Below are 22,905 nucleotides of genomic sequence, written 5' to 3'. Positions count from 1 at the left end.
TTTCTATTTCATTCTTAACTGCGAGAATGCCAATATCCTTGTGGATGTTTTCATTGCGAATATACCATGGTGCCCAGTGACCTTGTAGTCCAGGCACAGGGGCGATCGGGCGTTTATGAGCCAGTGGAGGCTGCTGGCTTTTGGTTTTAGATGAGGTTTCTTGCATTCAATATGTCTTCGCCATGTTAGGCCAGGTCCAGGTGGACGCCCAGGTTCGTTACCACGTTGACTTCGGGGATCTGCGTGCTGTTCAAGTAGAGCGGAGGGCATGTTTGTCTGTTGAGAGTGAACGTTATGTGCTTACACTTTTGTTCATTTATTTTGATACGCATGTCAGATAGTTACTTCTCGACGACCTTGAGGATCGCAGTGTCGTCGGGGAAAGTGGATAATGTTAGCTGGTCGCTTGTGGGTATATCCGCTGTGTATAGGATATATAGGGTAGGCCCAAGCGCCTACCTTTGATTGAATAGGTGCCAGATGAAGTTGCGTTGCACCTCACTGCGATCACTCTGTTGTAGAGATACGACTTCAGTAATTTATGCGTGTATACAGGCAAAAGTGTGTGCTTGAGAAACATCGAGAAGTATCGGGCTGAAATATTCTCAATGCTCGAAGGCTGTGCGAATTTCTAATGTTATTCTGTTATTCTATAACTTGCTCGTTAGTTCCGTGCTTTTCTCTGAAGCCAAATTGATGAGCTGGGATAATGCTGTGATCTCCCAGATGAGGAATTATGCGCATTAGGAGGCTTGGACAAGCATCATGGGAAACTTATTGGTCGGTAAGATGACGGAATCGTGTGGTCTTTCCCGGGCTTCGGAATCATTATAATTATAATTTTTTTTCCATTTTATTAGGTAGTGGCGTTTATTAAGTTGCGTGGGATTTTTTTTTGTCACCGCGAAGTCAATTAGATCAGGTATGTTTCTGGGGTCTGCTGGCCAATATGTGGGGCTACCAGGGAACACGTAGTCCAGTTTATTTCTCACATTGATGAGAGCGTTATACAGTTGTCTTCCCTTGGGGGTCACGAGGCGGGATCCCCAATGCGTATGCTTGGCGTTGTAGTATCCTGCAGCTATGAAACGATCTCCAAGAGAGTTGTAAAAAGCCATGAATTGGGCTTCAAAGATTGTAAAGCAAGGGGGGCAGTAGACAGCGGCAATGCAAAGGTTGCCGTTACCTGACTGCACTTTTATGAACGCTTGCAAGTAATTATGGTAGCTTCCAAGTAATTTGTTGCAAACCTTTGCTGAAAATGGAGCTTGATGCGTTCTCTGATAAGGATCCCGCCGTGGGCTTTACCATCTGGATGATCTGTGCGGTGGATTGTTGTATCTGCTTGTGAGGTGCGTTTCAACCAATACATGCTATTGGTTGATATGGTTTACATTTAGGAATTGTGTTAATTCACGTTTATGCCGTAAAAGACCTTTGGCATTCCACATGGATATACGTAGATTGGACATTGATTATTTCGACTGTTATGCAACAAGCAACTGTATCACCATATTCTGATTCTGGACAAGTGTTCGCATAAATGACGTTTTCATAAATGACATGAGTTCCATCATACTTTGTTGCATAGTCACCATCATAGATTCCGGAATTGTCTCAATAGACCGCATTTGGTTCTTCCACGGTGATCCTTCGATGCAATAAGAACTACAACTTTTAGATCGGGTGAACTTAATTTTTCTTTAGGGCTTTACTGTCTGGCTCAAGTTCGACGCTAAAAAGTTGTTACGGCTTTTTGTTTTTGTTGATAATGTGGCTGTTTTGCTTAGTTGTTCTCATTAGCTGCTAGCGGGGAAAATCTGTTGTTGTTGGTTGGGTCTGATCTTTTCATGATACGGTTGATCTTAGGTTTCTTACCAACCGTGTTATGTGGGCTGAGTTTACGCTTAATCTGGATGTAAATCATTTCCAAAAAAGATTTTAGATACTTAACAGTCGTGACATTGTTCGGAGAGAAATTTATAAATGCGTCTGCTACAAATTGAATCCCTGGGTAACAAACCTGTCAACAAAATTGTATCGATTATGCTGGCCTTTCAACATACCACTTTAAAAAGATGGAGTCGGACTTCAGTTAAAGGTTACATTGCAGTTTTTTGTCCGTCTTCCAAACAAGGGCATTTTTCTGGAAGCACCATGAGATGTGAAATCAACACTATTTAATGGAGATCTGCGGCGATTCATCGGTTCGATTGTGGCACGAAATTCGAAAACTACAAGGCGATAAGATGACATTAAAGAAGCATATTGAAACAACCATTCTGTTCAAGATGACAGATTAAGGGATAATTATGGGTGGCGGAAGCCAAATACAACCTATAAAGATCTATTGAGGATCATAAGATGACATTGCTTGTTAGCCCGCTTGTTTACACTCTCCCATGTATTTAAGACCATTTAATGGAATTAACCTCTTTTCATTTCTTTGTTGCAAACTCTCTCCTCGCCATCCCAACAGAACAAAATGAAAAACTTTGCCTTACCAAGCGATGGACATTTGCTTCAGCTATTTCGGAAGTGTTGGTTTTTATATTACATACCGCGCTTATAAAGGAGAAAGTTTTACTGGCTGGAGATTGTAGTAATAGTCGTTAAAGATGAATATCTTATCTTATCTCAATTTATCTTATCCGGGCTTTATACCGACTTGCTGAAAAGGTAATCGACAATGTATATGCATTCCTCTCACATACTTATGGTTTCGAATGGGCGCTCTCCGGTAATGCCGATTTTTATACTATAGGTATATATTTTCAATACGGTGGCCCAAAAACTGAATAATTGTTTGTGGAGATACAACTAGATAGAACTGTAGATCAAATCAGCTGTTATAGCTGATCAGAAATACATATATTATGTAAGGTATGAAATAATTGCTTAAATACCTAATATAAAATTGAGTGCAAGGGTATACAAAGTTGTGTGATTAAAATGTTCTTTAATTTAAAAGACTGTGTTTTAAACTCGGATTATTTCTTATCAGTTTTTTATATTTAAATTTATAATCCGTGTTCAAAGTGATATCAATACAATTTATTTTTCATATATTAAGTCCATTAGTTAAGATCTCTTTACATATTACATTTTAACTCCTCTTTTTCTCGCTTGTAAACTATTTTTATATTTTTAGGGTTCATATGGTCTCGTGAAGTTGGCTTATTCTGAAGAAGACTCTACACATTATGCAATGAAAATTCTTTCAAAAAAGCGCCTCTTACGACAAGCTGGACTCATGCGCCGTGGTCCAAAAAAAGCAATATCTCCACTTGATCGGGTTTACAGAGAAATAGCTGTTTTAAAAAAGCTAGATCATCCAAACGTCGTTAAACTGGTTGAAGTATTGGATGACCCACTGGAGGACTCTTTATATATGGTTTTTGAATTGGTAAAACAAGGAGAAGTATTAAGTATCCCAACCAATAGGCCATTGTCGGAAGAAAAGGTCCTGAGTATTTTTCGCGATTCTTTACTTGGATTGGAATATTGTGAGTTTAATATGATTCGAAATAATTTATTTTTGCGCTGCAGATATTTTGCATTCATTTTCCTTTTCCCTAATGACTTTTTAGCTACATAGCGCAAGAAAACTGTAAAAACTTTTATATCTGTATTCCCTGAAATATACTATAGCTTCTGGAATTTCGGTCGACAATACCGTATTTGTGATTACGCTTATTAAATATAAAAGATTTAGTTTATCGAGCAGATTTTTTGAGATGACGAATTGCAGGATATACAAATTTAGGCAATATAATGATGATAGTGGTGGAGAAAGAAGGTATGGAAGCAATCGTGGATGCCGCCTATGGAATGAGGCTGAATGAGTCCGACGAAGGAGAGGACGATGACCTGACCGTAATGGAGGTGAGCCCAGTACCAATGACACTCAGGGTGTTGCAGCTCAACCTCCATAAGAGCAAGGTCGCGTCGGCGGAACTCCTCATAGCCATGGAGCAAGGATCCGCCGACATAGCTTTGGTACAGAAGCCATGGATCGCCTCAGGCAATGCCATCACCCGAAGGACCAGCAACTGCACGTGGGTGCAGACGCCAACGCGCACCACTGCGTATGGGGGAGCCCCGAAATAAACGACAGAGGTGAATCACTCTTAGACTTTATACCAGAGCCGCACTTTGGGCACCAGTCTTCCGCATCGTGGCCAAAGCGCTTCAGGTACTGGCGGAAGCATCCGTGGCCGCTAAGCACCTGGCTGAGGTAGAAGCTCACCTGTCCATGCGCCCTCTCTACCCATCGCGCTAGGTCTGGGATGAGTCTGTGCGTCCAACGGCCTTTCGAAGAAGAGTCCCATCGAGATTGCCAGTTCTCCATGCTCCTTCTTCTGGCGGCAAGTTTCACCTCGGCTTTGGACAGCGGTGACCGTAGGGATTCAGAGACCTCCTTCCTCTCCCGAATGAACTCCGTCAGTGGGACTTGCCCTGCGATAACTAGTGCCGCGTCCTCCGAAATTGTCCGGAACGAGCATGCGATCCGAATGGCACACAGCCGGTAGGTCGCCTCCACTCCTCGCATGTAGCTTTTGAAGGCTGCTGCTTTGGCCCATACTACTGTCAGTCACTACTGACGATAGCAGTTTCCTAGAAAACTGCTTCGGCCCTCTCATGTTCGGCAGCATTCTGGAGAGCGCTCCTACCGTCCCACGCCTTCACGGAAGCTATCTCCTTCGCTGCCAAAACGATAGCGACGTCGTCCGCAAAGCCAACCAGGCTAGTGCTGGCAGGCATCGGAAGTCTCAGTACGCCGTCATACACCAGCGGCTTCGATAGCTTCGCCCAACCAAGTTGAGATCACGCTCTCGAAGACCTTGCCAACCGTGTCCAGCAGAAAAATTGGCCTATACGACGATGCCTCACCTGGTGGCTTGCCTGGCTTGGGCAGCAGCAGAAGCCGTTGCCTTTTCAACCTGTCGGGGAACGTCCCCTCCACGAGGCACTTGTTAAACAAGCAGGCCACCTCAGTCGCCAGCAGCGATAGAGATAGCTAGGTTGCTCTGCTCGGAATGGCGTCCAGGCCCGGCGCTTTCTTAAGTGTCAGGCTTCTACCGGCCTGGAGAACCTCAGCTTCCGTAACCCAGCGGATGTCACCCATCTCGGTACTGGGGCAGATCTCGACCTGCCGTCCGATAGGGAACAACGTGCCGAATATGCTCTCCAGTGTCGCCGGTTCAGTTGGGGCACTGCCACCCGCATTGAGCCTCTTCACCACCATTTTGTAGGCTCCTCCCCAAGGATCCTCATCGGCGGCGTCACAAAGCTTGAGGAAGCACTCGCGTTTGCTGTTCCTTATGGCAATCTTCAGCTCCTTCCTTGCCACCTTGTAGCGATCGTTGCACATAAGAAAGCGCGGGGTGCCTCTACCACGCTGCAACAGCCTTCTGCTTCGGAGGCATTTGCGGCGAAGGTCAGCGATCTCCTCGCTCCACCAAAACACCAGGCTTCCTCTGTAGCATGCTTTGGTTGCACGCGTCCTCTACAGCAACCGCTAGTTTGTTGGCCGACTCGTTGGCTCCGTCACACTCACCTGCCGCGAAGCCCTCGAGAGCGTTTGCAAAGGCCCTTTTTTTTTTTTTTTTTTTTTTTTATTTAAAAGATATAAGTATAATACATAGGTAGTAGAGTAAGAAAGAGAAGTGTCCGCTCCCGCGGGACTGCCGCAAAGCTATACTTCACGGGGCGGCTGGCGGTCAGTTGCCGCTCTTCAGGGCTCCGCTCTTCCGGTTTCCTTCAGGTGTCTTCAGTGCGTCGGATCTGCTCCCGGCGTCTCATCTCTCGCATCACGGTGGCTGCCATTTCCGCAACCGCATCCCAATTGGAGGGCATCTCTAGCATACATCTGATTAGATTTTCTGGTGTAAGGCGACGATTCGTGGCTGCTTCCAGCGCAGCTCGTTCTGCCGAGAATAGAGGGCACGCGAAAAAGACATGCTCCGCATCCTCGATAACTGCGCTACCGCAGTAGTCGCAGTATGGATTGGCTTCGTGCTTGAACCTGTGCAGGTAAGCCTTAAAGCATCCATGGCCAGTTATGATCTGCGTGGTGTGAAAATCCAACTGCCCAGTGCGACGCTGGATCCAGGGTACCAGGTCAGGGATGAGCCGATGGGTCCATCGGCCTGTGCTCGCGTTGTCCCATCTCACTTGCCACCGTGCGATAGTGTCACTCCGTTGGGTTCTGCTGCCTGAGTTTCCGGTCCTTCGCTCTTCTGCCAGAAGTTCGATCGGTACGGTTCCCGATACCACTAGCGCCGCCTCTTCCGAGACCGTGCAAAAGCAACTGGAAATTCGCAGTGCACAACGTCTGTAAACAGACTTGCATTGCCGGCTGTAGCTAACGGTCTTCATGGCTTCAGCCCATATAGGCGCGGCATACAGGATGGTCGAGGTCACCACTGTCGCTATCAGTCGCCTGCTGTGCTGCTTGGGGCCACGGTTATTGGCCATCATCCTCGAAATGGCAGCAGTAGCTTTGGATGCCTTGGCCGCAGCATATTCCAGATGGGTCTTGAAGTTCAGCCTGTGGTCGATCATTACTCCCAGGTACTTGATCACCGGGGTGGACTCAATGGTAGTCGAGCCGACCCTGAAGCTCACCTTCTCTACTATTTTTCTGCTGCTTATGAGCACTGCTTCCGTTTTGTGCTCGGCCAGCGAGAGCCCGTTGTCTGCGAGCCAGGACATCAGTATGTCGATGGCGCGGCTGCATTTTGTAGAGACTTCGGTTAGGTGCTTCTCCACCGTGACCAGTGCGATGTCGTCAGCGAACCCCACTACCGCGCAGCCAGGTAGTAATGGGAGCCTGAGAACCCCGTCATACATGACGTTCCACAGGATAGGCCCAAGAACTGAGCCTTGCGGTACGCCTCCTGTGACTTGGTGCTGTTGGTGGCTGGCATCAGATTCATATAGGAGCACTCGGTCTTTGAAATAGTCGGCTATTAACTTAATCAGGTATCCAGATATGCCAGCGCGCTGCAATGCCTGCAGGACTAGGCTCCAGTTTGCCGAATTAAATGCATTTTTGACGTCGAGGGTACATACAAGGCAGTATTGCTTAGTGCCACCCTGCCATCTTTCGCCTTCGATCGCATTTGCTGCAAGCTGGGTCACTTCTCGGATCGCGTCGATTGTGCTTCTCTTCTTTCGGAACCCATGCTGGTGGCCCGAGAGTGCTCCGCGTTCCTCGATTTCTCTCTCCAGTCTGCTGCAGATGATGCGCTCAAATATCTTCCCCAATGTGTTTAGCATACAGAGGGGTCGGTATGAGGAAGGATCGTCGTTCAGTTTACCAGGCTTCGGGATAAGCACAAGTCTTTGTTGCTTCCAAATTCTCGGGAAGGTACGCTCGCCGATGCACTTGTTGTACAGCTCTGTGAATAGGCTCGTATTTGCTCTGATTACGGCGTGCAGTGCCGCGTTTGGGATGCCATCTGGTCCCGGGGCCTTGGATATTTTGCTACTGGCCACCGCGCTCATGACTTCCTCTTCGCTGATGGTGATAGCTTCGCTCGCCGTTATGCTGGGTGGCATTAGGGGCGGCTGTGCAGGGAAGAGGGTGGAGATTATCGCTCCAAGCTGCTCCTGAGCTGTTGGGGTCGGCTGTCTGTTGAGCTTACCCATGACGAGCTTGTAGGCAGATCCAAAAGGTTCCTGGTCCGCCTCGTCGCACAGCTGCTGGAAGCACTCCCGCTTGCTTGCTCTAATGGCCACCTTTAAGGCTTTTTTTCTTTCCCTGTAGCGAGCCTCAAATAGCTCCTGCATGGGCCGTCCACGGCTTCGTTGGCACCTGCGCCTCGCAGAGATGCACTCTTTCCTGGCTGTGGCTATCTCTTGGTTCCACCAGGGGACTGGTCGCCTTCCTTGTCCTCTAGTCGAGCTCTCCATTGCCGCATCGCAAGCTGTCTTGATCCTCGCAGATACCTCGTCTGCGCAAGTGTTTGCGTCGCCAGAAATGGTATTGCCATCCATGTTTTCTAGGAGTTCCTCGACATTTAGAGTGCCTACTTTGTAGGCAGGTTGCCGATTCGGAAGGCTCGGCAGGGAGTGACTCGTCTTTATCACTATCGCTGCGTGGTCCCTGTAGGTGAGGAGGTCAGTCACTTCCCAGTAGACGCTCCTAGTGAGCTCCGGGCTGGCGAAGGTTAGGTCGATAATTGATTCTCGGCCTGCCTTGCTGTATGTGCAGTTGCCTCCGTCGTTGAGAAGGCAGACATCCAGGGTCGCCAGGGCATCTAGTAAGGCGGTTCCCCTCTGAGTTGTTGCCGTGCTCCCCCACGTGGTGGACCATGCGTTGAAGTCCCCGGCAATTATTACCGGGGATCGTCCCCGAGCGTCTTGGGCAATCTCCTGGATTACATCCTTGAATGCATCTATGTGCATACTTGGCGGAAGGTAGCAGCTGTATATTGTAGTCGCCTGGCACTTGGCCCTGGCGTAGCCAGGTCTCGAAGCTCTCTGCGATAGGTGTTCCGGAGGCTGTCCACAGCTCCAGATGGCAGCCCCGCCATCCGCGCTTTGCTGCCATACTCCTTCTGGTTTTGCCTTGTAGGGTTCACTCAGTATAGCGATGTCGATTCTCTGCTCAATCGCCGTCTGCGACAGTAAGTCTTGGGCTGCTCTGCAGTGGTTTAGGTTAAGCTGGAGAAACTTAACCATTCTGCATATACTTGACGGCTCTCTGGTATTCTGGGCAGGTCCTGCTTATTGTAGCGTGCTCTGCCTCCTTCGCGTGCTTGCCTCCTCGGGTGCATAGGATGCACTTGGGCTTGTTTTGGCACGTATTGTGCTTGTGGCCCATGCCACCACATTTGAAGCATGACACTCTTCTCCCGCAAACAGGGCCATGGTGACCTCATCCGCGCTGGTCATGTCGTCTAGGTCGCGGATCTCCACTTGGACCGTCTCCTGCATAACCGCCACCTCTGCTTTACCGGAGATGGCAGTCTTTAGGGCTGCTTGCAGCTGCTGCGTGGATGGGTCCAGGTTTTTCTGCATTCTTAGGAGGAGTCCACCGTTCGCTGTCCTCCGCAATCCTTGCACATTGTCCTTGAGTCCCTGTAGAGAGGGCTCAGTTTTGACAATCTTGAGCATGTCTGCGTATGTTCCTGCGCTGCATTTGATTATAATTGCGTCGGCGCGCTGCTTCCTGGGCATTGCAGGGTGAGTTGCACGGCTCCCATTGTTATCGCCGCTCGTATCTTTGACTTCTGCTTTCTTAGGTCTGGGTTTAGCCTTGACCTGCTGCCATGCCGCATTTCGCGGTCTGTTTTCAGGCACAGCACTAGGGTTCATGGTAGCCAGCGTGGGGGTGGTCTGCTGGCTTGCACTCGTAGTGGATCCCTTGATGTGGCCGTCAGCGAGTGCGGCAACGATTTCGAGCTGCAGCTTCTTCATAGCTTGCATCGAATCGATCGTCCCCTGCGTGACGTGCATTACTACCTTCTTGTTGTTGCTCTTAGTGTCGGTAAACTTCGCAATCATTTCGTCGAGCATTGCTCCTAGCTTCTCGACTAGCGCTGGGGCATTAGCTTCGACCTTTTGCCTCTTGTGGGCTTCGGCCTGCTTCCCGTCAGGGCTTACCGCGTCCCAGCTTCGCTTGCAAAGGCCCGCGGTATGGTGTGTGTGTGTTGTATGTGTGTTGTGTGTATGTGTTGTGTGTATGTGTTGTGTGTATGTGTTGTGTGTATGTGTTGTGTGTATGTGTTGTGTGTATGTGTTGTGCGTGTGTGTTGTTTTTTTTTTTTGTATTCCAATTATTTTTATTCCATCTTACAATACTAATCAACTATAATACACTTAAAGTTACAACTAGGACAAGACGGAACAGGTACTTGGGAATAGAAGCTCACGCCGTGCGGTACCGCCGCCAGGCATTGCTTCGCGGGCGTGGAGGCCCCTACTCCGGCCGCTCCTTCCGCCTTCGCTCCATCGCTCTGAGGGTCTTCATGGCGTGTGCGGCAAATGTTTCTGCCGCTTCCCAAACTTTTGGGTCTTCCAGCATCCTCGGCACCAAGGTTTCGGCGCTAATCGAGGATCCCGCTGCTTCCTCCAGTTCCTGTCTCTCGAGGCCGAACCTGCGGCACTCGAAGAGCACGTGGTGCGCATCCTCCACTATGCCGGAGCCGCACTCCGGGCACCAGGTCTGGGATGAGCCTGTGCGTCCACCGGCCTTTCGGAGAAGAGTCCCATCGAGCTTGCCAGTTCTCCATGCTCCTTCTTCTAGCCGTATGCTTCACCTCAGCGTGGGACTGTGGTAATCGCCTGCCCTGTAGGGATTCGGATTCCTTCCTCTCCCTAATGAGCTCCGTCAGTGGGACTTGCCCTGCGATCACTAGTGCCGCGTCCTCCGAAATTGTCCGGAACGAGCATGCGATCCGGATGGCACATAGCCGGTAAGTCGCCTCCACTCCTCGCATGTAGCTTTTGACCGAAATAGCTTCAGCCCAAACTGGTGCCGCATACAGGATCTGCGCGGTCACCACCGATGAGAGGAGTTTCCTCGTGTACTGCCTTGGACCTCTAGTGTTCGGCAGCATCCTGGAGAGCGCTCCAGCCGTACCGCTAGCCTTTTGGTGGACGTACTCCAGGTGCTCCTTGAAGGACAGCCGGGTGTCGATGATGACGCCCAGGTACTTGATCGCCCTCTGCGACCGGATCCTTGTCCCTCCAACCAGCACGCTAGCAGTCTCCACCGCTTTCCGACTCGAGATTAGGACCGCTTCCGTCTTGTGGGCCGCCAACTCCAGACCTGCAACCGCCAGCCACGACTCTACGGCTTGGATGGCCGTGTCCGCGCGCGCCTCCACAGATGCTAGCTCCTTTGCTACCACCACTATAGCGACGTCGTCCGCAAATCCAACCAGGTTGGTGCTGACTGGCATCGGAAGCCTCAGCACGCCGTCGTACATTGCGTTCCAAAGGAGAGGACCCAGGACAGAGCCTTGCGGGACTCCGGCTGAGACGTTGTGCTCTTTGGGACCCATGCTCGTGTCCAACATGAGTACCCTGTTGCTGAAGTAGCTGTGAGCTAGGTTCAGCAAGTACCCAGGAACGTTAAAGTTCCTCAGGGACTCTAGCGTACCGCTCCAGTCTGCCGAGTTAAAGGCATTCCTGATGTCCAGGGTGACCACCAGGCAGTAGGACTTGCTTCCTCCTTTCCACCTGGTTCCGGCAATGGCATCCTGCGCCAATTTGACTACCTTTACAATGGCGTCCAGCGTAGACTTCCCCTTCGTGAAGCCATATTGCTCCGGGGAGAGCCCACCAGCGGCTTCGATAGCTTGGCTCAGCCGGGTTGAGATCACCCTTTCGAACACCTTGCCGATCGAGTCCAGCAGGCAGATCGGTCTGTAGGACGATGCTTCTCCTGGTGGCTTGCCTGGCTTGGGCAGCAGAAGCAGACGTTGCCTTTTCCATCTGTCGGGGAACGTCCCCTCCAGAAGGCACTTGTTGAACAGGCCGGCAACTTCGGACGTCAGCAGCGATAGAGTCAACTTGGTTGCTCTACTCGGAATCGCGTCTGGCCCCGGAGCCTTCTTGGGCTTCAGGCTTCTACCGGCAAGGAGAACCTCAGCTTCCGTGACCCAACGGATGTCGCCCAACTCGGTGCTGGGGCAGATCAAGACCTGCCGACCGCTCGGGAACAGGGAGCCAACTATGCTCTCCAGCGTCGCCGGGTCGGTTGGGGCACAGCCACCCGCATTAAGCCTCTTTACTACCGTTCTGTAGGCTCCTCCCCATGGATCCTCCTCGGCGGCGTCGCACAGCTTGAGGAAGCATTCTCGTTTGCTGTTCTTAATGGCAGTCTTAAGCTCCTTTCTTGCTGCCTTGTAGCGGTCGTTGCACGTAAGAAGGCGCGGGGTGCCTCTAGCTCGCTGCATCAATCTTCTGCTGCGGTGGCATTTACGGCGCAGGTCCGCGATCTCCTCGCTCCACCAAAACACCGGGGAGTGGTGCTTTCTGAACGGCCTTCTCAGTAGCATGCTTTGGCTGCAAGCGCCGTCCACGGCCCATGCCAGCTTGTCGGCCGTCTCGTTGGCTCCGTCTGCTTCGCCTGCCGTGAAGCCCTCGAGGGCATTTGCAAAATCCCGCGGCCTGAAGGTGTCTTGCCGGAACGCCTTCCTATCCGGGAGTAGGGACCCACTCGTGCGATGCGCGGCGCCTATCGAGCACTCGATAGCCTCGTGGTCGCTGGCGGTATAGGCCTCGCTGATCTTCCATCGGGCGCGGCTGGCCAGCGCACTGCTGACATAGGTGAGGTCGATTACCGAGCCCACCCCGGCCCTGCTGAAGGTCTGCCGGGAGCCTTCGTTCAGAAGGACTACGTCCAGAGAGGCGAAGGTCTCCAGCACCGCTCGGCCTCTGGCGTTGGTCCGGGAGGATCCCCATTCCATGGCCCAGGCGTTGAAGTCGCCGCCGACCACGACGTTGCTCCGCCCACGCAGATCGCTGCTCAGCTCGTCCAGAATCCTGCCGAACGCCTCCAATGAGAGACTGGGTGCCAGATAGCAGCTGTACAGCCAAGTGCCGCCGACGTTCGCACGGACAAAGCCTTCCGCTGCTTTGGTGTCGCACATCTCCGGAGCATCCGCTCCACAGAGCCACAAGGCCGCCTTGCCAGAGCGGTCAGTGGCCCAGACGCGGCTGGTACCGACCCTGTAGGGTTCGCTCAGGACTGCCACCTCCGAGCCCAGCTCCCGCACCGTCTGCGACAGGAGATCCTGCGCAGCCCTGCAGTGATTCAGATTGAGTTGAATCAACTGCATGCAGGCTTGGGATTCGCATACCCACTGTTCGAGGCTGGACATCCCCTGGCGCCTGCCTTGTGCCTCGTCTCCTTCCTTCCGGCCGCAGAGCATATGAAGCAAGACGGCTCCTTGTTGCACGAAGCCGCCTTGTGTCCCGGCTCGCCGCAGTTAATGCAGCAACCGCTCCTGTCCACAGGGCCCTTGCAGTGGATCGCAATATGCCCAGGTTCTAGGCATCTGAAGCACCTCACGGGACCACTTCGTTCCCGGATCCTGCAGATGGTCCATCCAATCCGAACTTCACCTCTATGGAGGACGGCTTTGGCAAGGGATACGGGAAGGCTGATTATCGCAGTTTGGGTTTCAGCAAAACTGCGGCGCATGCTCCGCACTTTCACCCTCTCCGCCTCGAAGTTAAACTGGCCCGCGAGTGCGGCGCAGACCTCCTGCTTCGTCGAGATCGGCTCGATATTGCGCACCTCCAAGACGAGGACTTTTGAGTCCTCTGTCGTTGCGCGCACCGACGCTGTATCTCCGAGTACCTTCTCGATGCTCTCCCTCATTGTCGTGGCGCTCTCGGCGCTACCTTTCGCCACCTCCAGGAGCAGGTTACCGTTGTTGGTTCGGCGAACCTTTGACACGCAGCGTCCCAGGTCCGACAGCTGCTTGTCCTCTCTCCTCGTAACCATTGCGAGCACCTCGCTGTAGGACTTGCCGCTCGCGTGGACAATGACAGCGTCCGGGCGAGTGCGGCGCGCTGTTCTCGGCTTCCTCGCCACGACCTCCCTGTATGTATACTAACAAATCTTACTATTATTTACATTAATATTTACAGGAGTAGGGTATTGTGACTTCGTCAAAACGTATAAGGAAAACAGGATGGGACTGTTAGACTCCTGTATCATTCGGAAACTTCTCAGAGAGGTGGCTGCCATTTATCAGAAAAAAATCGCGTTTTAGGAAAAGGCTGTAACTTTTTATCGTGTCGCACACAGCTTTAAAATTAAACAGAAAATACAGCTCCTCTAAGTCTTGGCGATTGAAGAGAGAACAAATACGCAACCATAGACAAATTCTTTCAGAAACCGAACTCCGTAAGCAACAAGTTTTAAGGACGAATTTAGGCAGGATATTCTCCTATAATTGCCAGCTATTAAAGGGTCTCTCTTTTCTTAAAAATTGGAGTCCTTAATTTTACGACGAGTGCAGTCAGTAAACAAACTTTCAAGGAAATGAAAACTTTTCGGGGCCTTGTTCGACATGCAGCAATTATGAATAAGTACTGACACGTGAAACTTAAATTAGATGGTTTCAAGAGGAAGATATCACAAATGCAGTACTGGTTAGTGTATGTGTGAACAATATCATATTTAATAATTCCGTAGAGCATGTTAAAAAATAAAATAAATAAGCTCTCCAATGAAGTTGACAAAAGCGTAAAAAGTTCGAATTATATACATCAGCTTTTAAATTATGCCATATTTCATATTTGTTTTATTTATAAAAGTATTTTTCCTATCTTAATAAATAGTGCATTACCAAAAAATTATCCATGCCGACATAAAGCCTGGGAACCTATTACTGACGGAATTTGGGCATGTGAAAATAGCAGATCTCGGTGTGTGCAACGAATTTTTCGGAGATGATGCCAAAATAAGTAATGGATCGACTGCAGGAACACCGGCTTTCAGAGCACCAGAAACTCTGATTTTAGGGGAGGTATAATAAGAGTTTACCTACTTGATATTATCATATATTTATAAATATATTTCTTACATAAAGAGCCAATATTGTGGAAGAGCAGCTGACGTCTGGTCGTTAGGTGCTACTCTGTATTCGTTGATATTTGGAAATGTACCGTTTTTAGCTGAATCAGTGCCCTTATTGTATGATAAAATAAGACGAGATCCTGTTGTGTTTCCAGAAAATATACATATCTCAGAAGATTTGAAAAGCTGCATATTTCGAATGTTGGACAAAGATGTCAATAATAGAATATCAATTCCGCAGTTAAAGGTATACTTAAATAAAATTACACTTACTTGAATTTAATACCATTATGTTTACCATTCATAGATGAATAAATGGGTAACTTCTGGTGGCTTATTTCCCTTGCCAACTGAGGAAGAAAATTGTTGTTTGGTTCAAGTCGATGATGAAGACATAAACTCTGTTGTGCGCAGCATACCTAAACTGGACACTCTAATATTAATAAAAACAATGTTAAAAAAACATTCTTTTGGAAATCCATTCGTTAAAGGTGATTCCGAAAAGTCGTTGAGGCCAAGTGGGTCACGGATAGAAAGATTTGTTCGTGCAGGTCGATCAAACTCAGCACCAGGTTCATATCATATTGTGGTAAACAGGTATAATACAAAAGTTTATTAAAAATTATGTGCAATAAAGTAAATAAGTTTTAACTCTTTACAGGCAGTCATCAGCCGACGTTCTACTTCCATCAGTAACAGAACATTATTAAATTCAAAGTAATGAAAATGTTAAGCTTCTTTTTAATATGAATCAAAGGCTTCATTAATGGTATACGATTTTATGTTGATTTAAACGTGCCATATATATATAAAACGATTAAAAAAAGAACAGATACATGATATCTCTGTATGTACATATATATTTCTTTTTTTTTGATAATGGTGAATTTCTGGCAATTAATTGATCAACTTTAAACCTATAGAAGCTAAAGACACCAAATCAACACAAAGTTAAATCCACGCAAGGAAGAGAAACCCGTGATGCTGCAAAAAGGTGTGCACAATAACTTAAAATCTACTGGACCAATGGTTTTGATCTAATGTAACATAATTTCTGTAACTAATTCTATATTAAAAAAAAAAATTGCACGTGTACCTCGGCACATTTTTCTCACAACTAATGCATTTTATTTTGTTAATATAAAGTAGTGCTGTGGCTAGGATGGACAACACAACCTTTTTTTAAGGGGACTCGAAAGATATCCAACTCTTACTCCTACTCCTTAAACCCAACATTTTTTTCAATTGTATAGCAGATGCGAAAACACTGTTCTAGAAGGTTTTTTGGAAGACATGTTATCTTTATCATTATGGAATTCACAAGGTTTTCTGACAACTTTTCGTGTTATATAGATGCAGTGTCCTCTTTCAGTAAACACCGACTTTAAATTAGGATATTTTTTATTTCATTCGACTTTTAACTGGTAACTTAATTTTACAAAACATAGATTGGTGCTTATTCGAAAACGTGTGCGATCGAAGCGAGATTCTGGCGGCGACTGCTTAACGAAGAGTTGCCAGAGCTTAACACTGCAATGAGTTTTCTATCTTGTATTTTAAAGAAGGGAGCCAGAAACTAATAGGTGAGACCGCTCCTGGTGGCTCTGGCCACTTCATCAACACTACCGGATCCCACATTCGGCCTTCCTGACGATTGATTTGACCCGAATGGTTTCATATACTCTGCAACTATCTTGGCTCTATATGGCTCTTCTCCTTGTCCGACTCTTTCAACCTCATAACGCCCATGATTATTAATCTTAACTACCTTATAAGGACCTAAGTACTTTCCTTCAAGCCTGTTCCATACTGTGTGCGTTTACAACGATTACTAAATCGTTTACTGCAAACTTGCTTTCTACCTTTCTTTTAGAGTCAAATGCCCTTTTGTTTTCTGTTTGAATATGCTGAATATTCTATCTTGCTTTTACTCGCAACTTTTCTCTTTCATCGTTTAGCTCTGATATTAAACATTCCTGCATCAACCCCTTTAACTCTAAAATACTGGAAATAGGCATATCAAGGCCTGTTAGAATTTTAAACGAAGAAACTTTTGTACTTCTGGGCTCAGTGATATTAATCGTCTGTTGTACCTTGTCAACCTGCATCCTGAACTCTTCTCACTCAGTTTAGATAACATTGGAACCACTATCTTGTGCATGCGCTCCACCTGTCCATTACCTCTGGGAACTCCTGTCGCAATTAGCAAGTGCTGTATTTTCTCTGTTTCGCAATACTCCTTAAACAAGTGTAAAGTGAAAGCAGCTCCTCGATCCGATACGATCCTGTACGGGTTACCAAAAATGACTGACTGACGCTCCAAGCAACTCAAAACTTCTTCAACTCCAGTACTTCGTGTAGGATATAACCATACGTACTTAGAATAGGCATTCACTATAACGAGAATGTGATTATAGCCCATTTTAGTCAACTCCATCGGGCCAACATGGTCTATATGGTACGTAACCAACGGCTTGTCACCTTTATCGATTGGTGTAAGGAACCCTTCTTGCCTACCAGCTTTGGAATTCACTAAGATACACTCGACACAGCTCTCAACGATTCGTGCTATTTTCACTTTAGCCTTCTGAATGTAATACGACTTTTCGACCAACTCCTGAGTCTTTTTTGAAGAAAAGTGACCTTGCTTATGCGCATTTCGAATTATCTCGTCTTCCATAAGCGATGGCACTACTAGCAACTCCTTATTCTGATCCTTGAATAAAATTCCGTTGGATATATAAAAATCTTCATACCGTTTTGTCTCAAAAACACTCTTCACTGCCCTTGTCCATTCATCTGTTTGCTGTGCTTTTCTTAAGCGATGTATTAAGCTATCCTCTACAACAAAACAATACACCCTGCTCAACGCATCCACATGTCTCATCTTGCTATCTGACGAAGTCAACGATTTCTTAGTCGAAGTCTTGCAAGTACATTGCCCAATGCGAAACTCTAAGCGGAATCTTTTTCTTCTTCATAGTCATGGCAAAAGCGTTGCAGTCTGTGACATTTTTGAATCTTTTCCCGATAACGTAAACTCGCCACTTCATCAAAGCTCCAATAACTGGAAGAAGTTCAAGTTCATACGTCTTTGGTCTTTGGTCTTTCGACTCATGTAGAAAATTGGGTGCCACAAACTATCTTCTCTGCCTTTCTGAAGTAATACGGCTCCAAATCCGAATTTTAAAGTGTCGGTATGAATTTCCGTTTGAAGTGAAGGGTCATACAGTTTTAGAACGGACCCACTGTTTAACGCAGCCTTTAATTTTTCAAAAGCTTCTACTTGTATTTCTTTAAACTTGTTGAATCAGTTGAGACTAAATTTGTATTTTGTAGTAGAGTGTAAGGGCGAAGGCGGGAGCATAATAAAGCTCTCTATCGCTCTTTGCGAATTCGCCCCGTCTTCGCCCCCTTCGTTTAAGCTAGGCTCTAAGCATAGAACTATGTGAAGAAGAATTATAATCGAAAATTGAAGTAAAATCGAATACACGCATCTATTTTCGTTCTCGTTGTTCGCCTAACAAATTAAAAATTATTTCTTGCCACCAAGTTCTCGGTGTTGTTAAATTCTAATAAACTAATTAGAAATTCCAAAACTCAAACTTTTTCCATACGCAACAAATCAGACAATGGCTTTGCAATACCTGCGTAGTTTTCTACGAACCTTCGAAAATACTACGTCAATCCTAAAAATCGTTGTATTCTCTTTTTATCACGAGGAATCGGAAAATCAGCCACCGCTCTAGTTTTCTCCTCACCTGGTTTGATTGTACCATTTTCTACAATCTATACAAGGAAATGTACTCTCTTCTTGAATAACTGACACTTGCTCCAATTTATACGCAAACCGTTCTCTTCTGCCACTTTCAAAACTCGCCCTAACTTCTGCACGCCCTGTTCTACATTCTTGCTAGCAATGATCACATCATCCATGTACACTACTGCATAGTCGTTTTTTATCAAATCCCGTAGGACAGCCATTATAAACCTGGTAAACACTGCTGGAGAATTTGTGATACCGAAAGGTACAAACATGAACTCGTACTGCCCACTCATGGTAACAAACCAAGTGTACTTCTGAGATTCTGGTGACACAGAAACATGAAAGAATTCATTTGTCAAATCCAGTGCTGTGAAAATCTCTCCACCTTGCAGTTTCTCATTCAATTTGCGGTAGTCGCAGCACAAACGCCTCTTACCATTCTTCTTGTCTTGTCTTCTTGTCAACTGGCGAAGCAAACTCTAACGTACTTGGTTTACTTATACCTTCCTTAAGCCATTCTTCGACCTGACCATCAACTATCTTTTGATCGCAATAGGCCAAACGCCTCGGATGTTTATATACTGGCAATTCATCTGTCAACAAAATCTTCATTTCCATTGGCGAACTTTTATTCCTCTTCGGATTGTAATTCTTCACCAACAACTCTACTTCTGCAGCGACACCTAAATGATCCAATTCCAACCCTAACCCTTAACATGCAAAGACTATCAAATTCATTCATTAACTGCATGCCGGAACTCTCTGTTATCTTGGCCTTGTCTTATTGGATGCACTGCACTCTTTTCGAAAACACAGTTCCTTTCTTCGTGACCATCATGTCGACATTCTCCAAAATTGTTGTCCCTAAAATTGCATCGCACTTAATATCTTCATCTGGAATTACGTGGAATTCAATCTACATTTCAATGCCGTCGATACTGACTGGCGCTTTGAGACTGCCGAAAGTCAGCACCTGACTTTCCCCAATTCCTGTCAAAACTCTTTGCCTGCCCATCAAACTGCCTACGCCTACGCCAAGTTTTAAAAATACACGCCTACGCATTAGGCAAATCTCTGATCCTGTATGGGTAAGCCCTTTAAATTCAATATTTGAGCAAAAAACAGATTTCAGCTCAAGATCGCAAGCAACTGGTTCACGAGCTTGCTTTGGCATTACTTTCTCTGCTTGAACCACATTTGTTCCCTCCTCAGTTTTGTCTTCAGCCTCTGCTCCGCAATGCGCTGTCCTGGCCGATTACATTTGTAACATTTCTCTTCCACTGGACAATTTTCGTATGTGACGAATCTCCACACCTGAAACATTTCCTCACAGAATCCGTTGTCTTTTTTTTAATGAATTCAATTCCTGCCTTACCGCTCTAAGAAGTGTCTGACTTATATGCGCTTCTTGCTTTTTGGGTTGCTTTAAACTGCCTGTTTCTACCCTGATACAACATTGATTTATTTGACCTTGCAGCTGGAATTCCTTCCACGAACTACTCAATCAGACTTTCATCCTCCAAACGTATAGGTTTAGCTATCTCCATTAAGGCATAGAGATACTCCTGCAAGGATTCTCCCTTATACTGACGACGTTATCTCAACCTGCGATGAATCTCGGCTGTAGGTATCTTCACTCCAAACTCCTGCAACAGCGCTGACTTTAAACTTTCCCAGTCATTAATGTCTCTCTGGGTACGCACAAACATTTTTGCTGCTCCACTCAGTAATTGTTTTGCATAAACAAACTGCTGCAGTGGAGTCCATTCTACGGTAGCCGCACAATCTTCTAACTCTTCAATCCACAAACTTATATTGGGAACACGTACGCCTGAAAACTGAGAAACACTTCCTTCGACGTCTTTCAAAGTAAACCATGATCTAGACTGACCCTGCACTTCTTGGCCATGCTGTCTACCTGCCCTGTTGGGGTTATTAATCGGTGTAGAAGATGTTGACTTAAACTCAGCGGCCTCACCCTCATCTATCAACCCATAATGAGTTAGCAATCGTTGTTGTAGTTCAGCTTTCAATCCGTTTGTATTCAACTGCAGCTCTGACAACTTCCGTCTCAATTCTTCCACTCGCAATGCCAAGATCTCGCTTTCCTCCATTTTATCAATGTAACCTGCTGAAAATTACAGTTAATATGATGACAAAGTGTTTTAACTCTAATTTCTTTTGATAAAATTGTAAACAATAGCAATAGTAAATTTGCACTGATGCACCAGACTGTATTTCAAAACCTGTGGCAACCCTGTTTCGGTCTGCGTCTCTTGCTGTCTCGCTTCTTTCTGTGTATACCGCTCTTGGTAGCGATCTTCTTCGTCTTCTGCGCACAGCAACCAGCGACTATGCTATGCCTCCAATTGGAATCTGCTTTGCCTGCTAGCAAAACCACGTGCCTTAGCTCTGGCCAACAAGGTTAGGCTCGCACGCACTGACGGTGCTCTGCTGCTCCCGTCTGTAGAGGTTTACGCCGATGGTTAAAGGCATCAGCGGCGTCGTAGAGGTCTAAATGACTCGGCGGCGGCGGCGTAGTAGTCAGAAAGAACCGGCGGCGGCGGCGTAGTGGTCAGAAAGAACCGGCGGCGGCGGCGGTAGCTGAGCCGTCAAATTTGTCGTCGGCCGGCGGTGTATAGAATTTTTTCAAAATCAGTATTTTTAGATGTATAGAGGTAACAATAAAATTAACATAAAGTGGGTAAATTTAATAAGTAGGGTAAGGTGGGGTAAAGCCGACCTAGTAAATGGTTTTGGCTATAAAATGCTTATTTTACATCGGATCAAGTCGTTATATATACCAAATTAAAGGTTAGACCTTTGCGCAACTTTCTATGCATAGCATTTTATTCATACCTTTGAAAAGTTTTGAGATACAAGCGTTTTACGAAAAAGTTCATTTTTGCTATGTTCAAAAATGATGGGGTAAACCCGACCGCCTATGTTTTTGGTTGATTTAGTACAGATATAACCTAAATATAGGTTTTGCAATGATATATCAATCAAAGTTATGTTATATAATTGTAATAAAAGATAATAGAATTAAAAAAATGAAAATAGCAAAATAATTAATCAGTATCATCTGATTCGCTGCTCAAATAGCTTGCTGGCGTTTTTTGGTTCGAGTTGAACGTCTGGTTGGCTGCGATGTTGATGGTTTTTGTGTGATTGTTGTTTTTTTGGCTTTTTTTGCGGCAGGATTTACCCCACTATTTAGAGGTCGGATTTGCCCCACGACGTAATTTTTCATAAAAACGCAATTAAAAAAGAAATTATGAAAAAAAATGAACCAAACTTATATGCACTTTGTAGGACTTTATTCAGAGAATCTAAATCCACTTACCTTTTCATGCGATAACTTTGACAAAAAGAAATATCCTGCAGTTAATTATGCACAAAAATGAAAGTCAAAATTGTGAAAACAAACTTGTCGTCGTTTGACCATCTCAATGTTGTCTAATAAAATGGTGTCATACCACCATTTTCATTGTTTTCGATGCTCTACACGACAACACTAATATTATTTTGCGTAGTGCTTCCGATTTTCGAAAACAGAGGGAGGTCGGGTTTACCCACACTGTCGGCTTTACCCCACCTTACCCTAAATGAAAAAAAAAAAAAATTAAAATTAAGTAACAAATAAAAATAAAAATATTCCTTGACTTGAAGAAGTTTCATTCAGTATGCGTAAAAACGCGTTTAATTTACAAGCTAAGGGGTGGTAAGGGTGCGCCAATCTAAGGCAAAGTCAGCAGGGCAACTGTTGATGAATATTCCTTGGCTCAAATGGAACACCAAGTCGACTCGCAGGTGAATATCGGTCTGATAGACACCACCTTCTCCTCGGAGAAGGTCCTCCGCGTGGAACCTCATGGAAACGTACTACGGTACGGCCAATGCAAGCGGCACCTCCTCCTCTGACTCCCAATCCCTACCAAGACATGGGCAAGTCTTGAAACTGCCTCCCCTCAAGACTATAAGGTTCGCAGCTGAGGGGTCCAACCAGCTGTGTTCGAACGGAACCTTCCCAGAGCCGGGCAACCCTGGGTCGGAACGAGCCTTGCCGTGGCTTAGGGGCGAAGCCACGGTCGACCTTACTTCAACGCCCCAAACCCCTCGGGCCCGCCGCGCTCGTCCTGCCGAGAAACGCGGGCGTTTATTAACATGAATTCGACCAAAAAATCCGCTTCGGACCTTGTGGGGGAGGTAAAACCCCAACAACCATCGACGGAGAGTGAATTGGGCGAGGAGGAGCTACTGCGCTCAGATGATGAGACTCTGGCTCCGTCCATTTCAGAGGGAAGTGCAAAGACCAGCACACCTCAAGCGACACAACCAACGACAAGTCAAGCCAAGTCAAGCCAAAGCGACGGGCGAACACGGGAAGACAAAACCGTGGACCAACCAGCAACGAAAGGCGCAAGCAAGCAAGGCCCATTTCATCCTCGCCGAAATAGCAAGGAATGAAAAGGAGGGCAAAGCCGATCCGCGCGACCTAGCAGACAAAGCCAGGTACCTCGCAGTGATCGAGGAATACGAGCTATACGAAAAGGAGCACCCAGAAGTGCTTTTGCCTCCCTAAACG

At 46.8% G+C, this 22,905-nt stretch overlaps 1 protein-coding gene across 15 annotated transcripts in view; it reads left to right on the top strand.

The window, feature by feature from the left end:
• Nucleotides 1-15,668, top strand: part of LOC108073223 (calcium/calmodulin-dependent protein kinase kinase 2) — a 69,460-nt gene extending 53,792 nt beyond the window's left edge. For 6 of the 15 annotated variants that reach the window (XM_070285819.1, XM_070285820.1, XM_070285823.1 and 3 more), the window contains 5 exons: nucleotides 3,152-3,506; nucleotides 14,314-14,501; nucleotides 14,565-14,798; nucleotides 14,859-15,148; nucleotides 15,213-15,668. In XM_070285819.1, coding sequence (XP_070141920.1) covers nucleotides 3,152-3,506; nucleotides 14,314-14,501; nucleotides 14,565-14,798; nucleotides 14,859-15,148; nucleotides 15,213-15,261 — 1,116 coding nt within the window. In that variant the 3' untranslated portion in view covers nucleotides 15,262-15,668. Of the gene's footprint in view, nucleotides 1-3,151; nucleotides 4,120-9,837; nucleotides 10,428-10,477; nucleotides 12,066-13,664; nucleotides 14,125-14,313; nucleotides 14,502-14,564; nucleotides 14,799-14,858; nucleotides 15,149-15,212 lie in introns of those variants that run through there. The other 9 variants (XM_070285825.1, XM_041776503.2, XM_070285826.1 and 6 more) reach the window with 9 other exon arrangements.
• Nucleotides 15,669-22,905: the final 7,237 nt, after the last annotated feature.

This window comes from Drosophila kikkawai, chromosome 3L, assembly GCF_030179895.1.
Source record: "Drosophila kikkawai strain 14028-0561.14 chromosome 3L, DkikHiC1v2, whole genome shotgun sequence".
Lineage (NCBI taxonomy): Eukaryota > Metazoa > Arthropoda > Insecta > Diptera > Drosophilidae > Drosophila > Drosophila kikkawai.
This window is presented reverse-complemented; position numbering and strand designations above follow the sequence as displayed.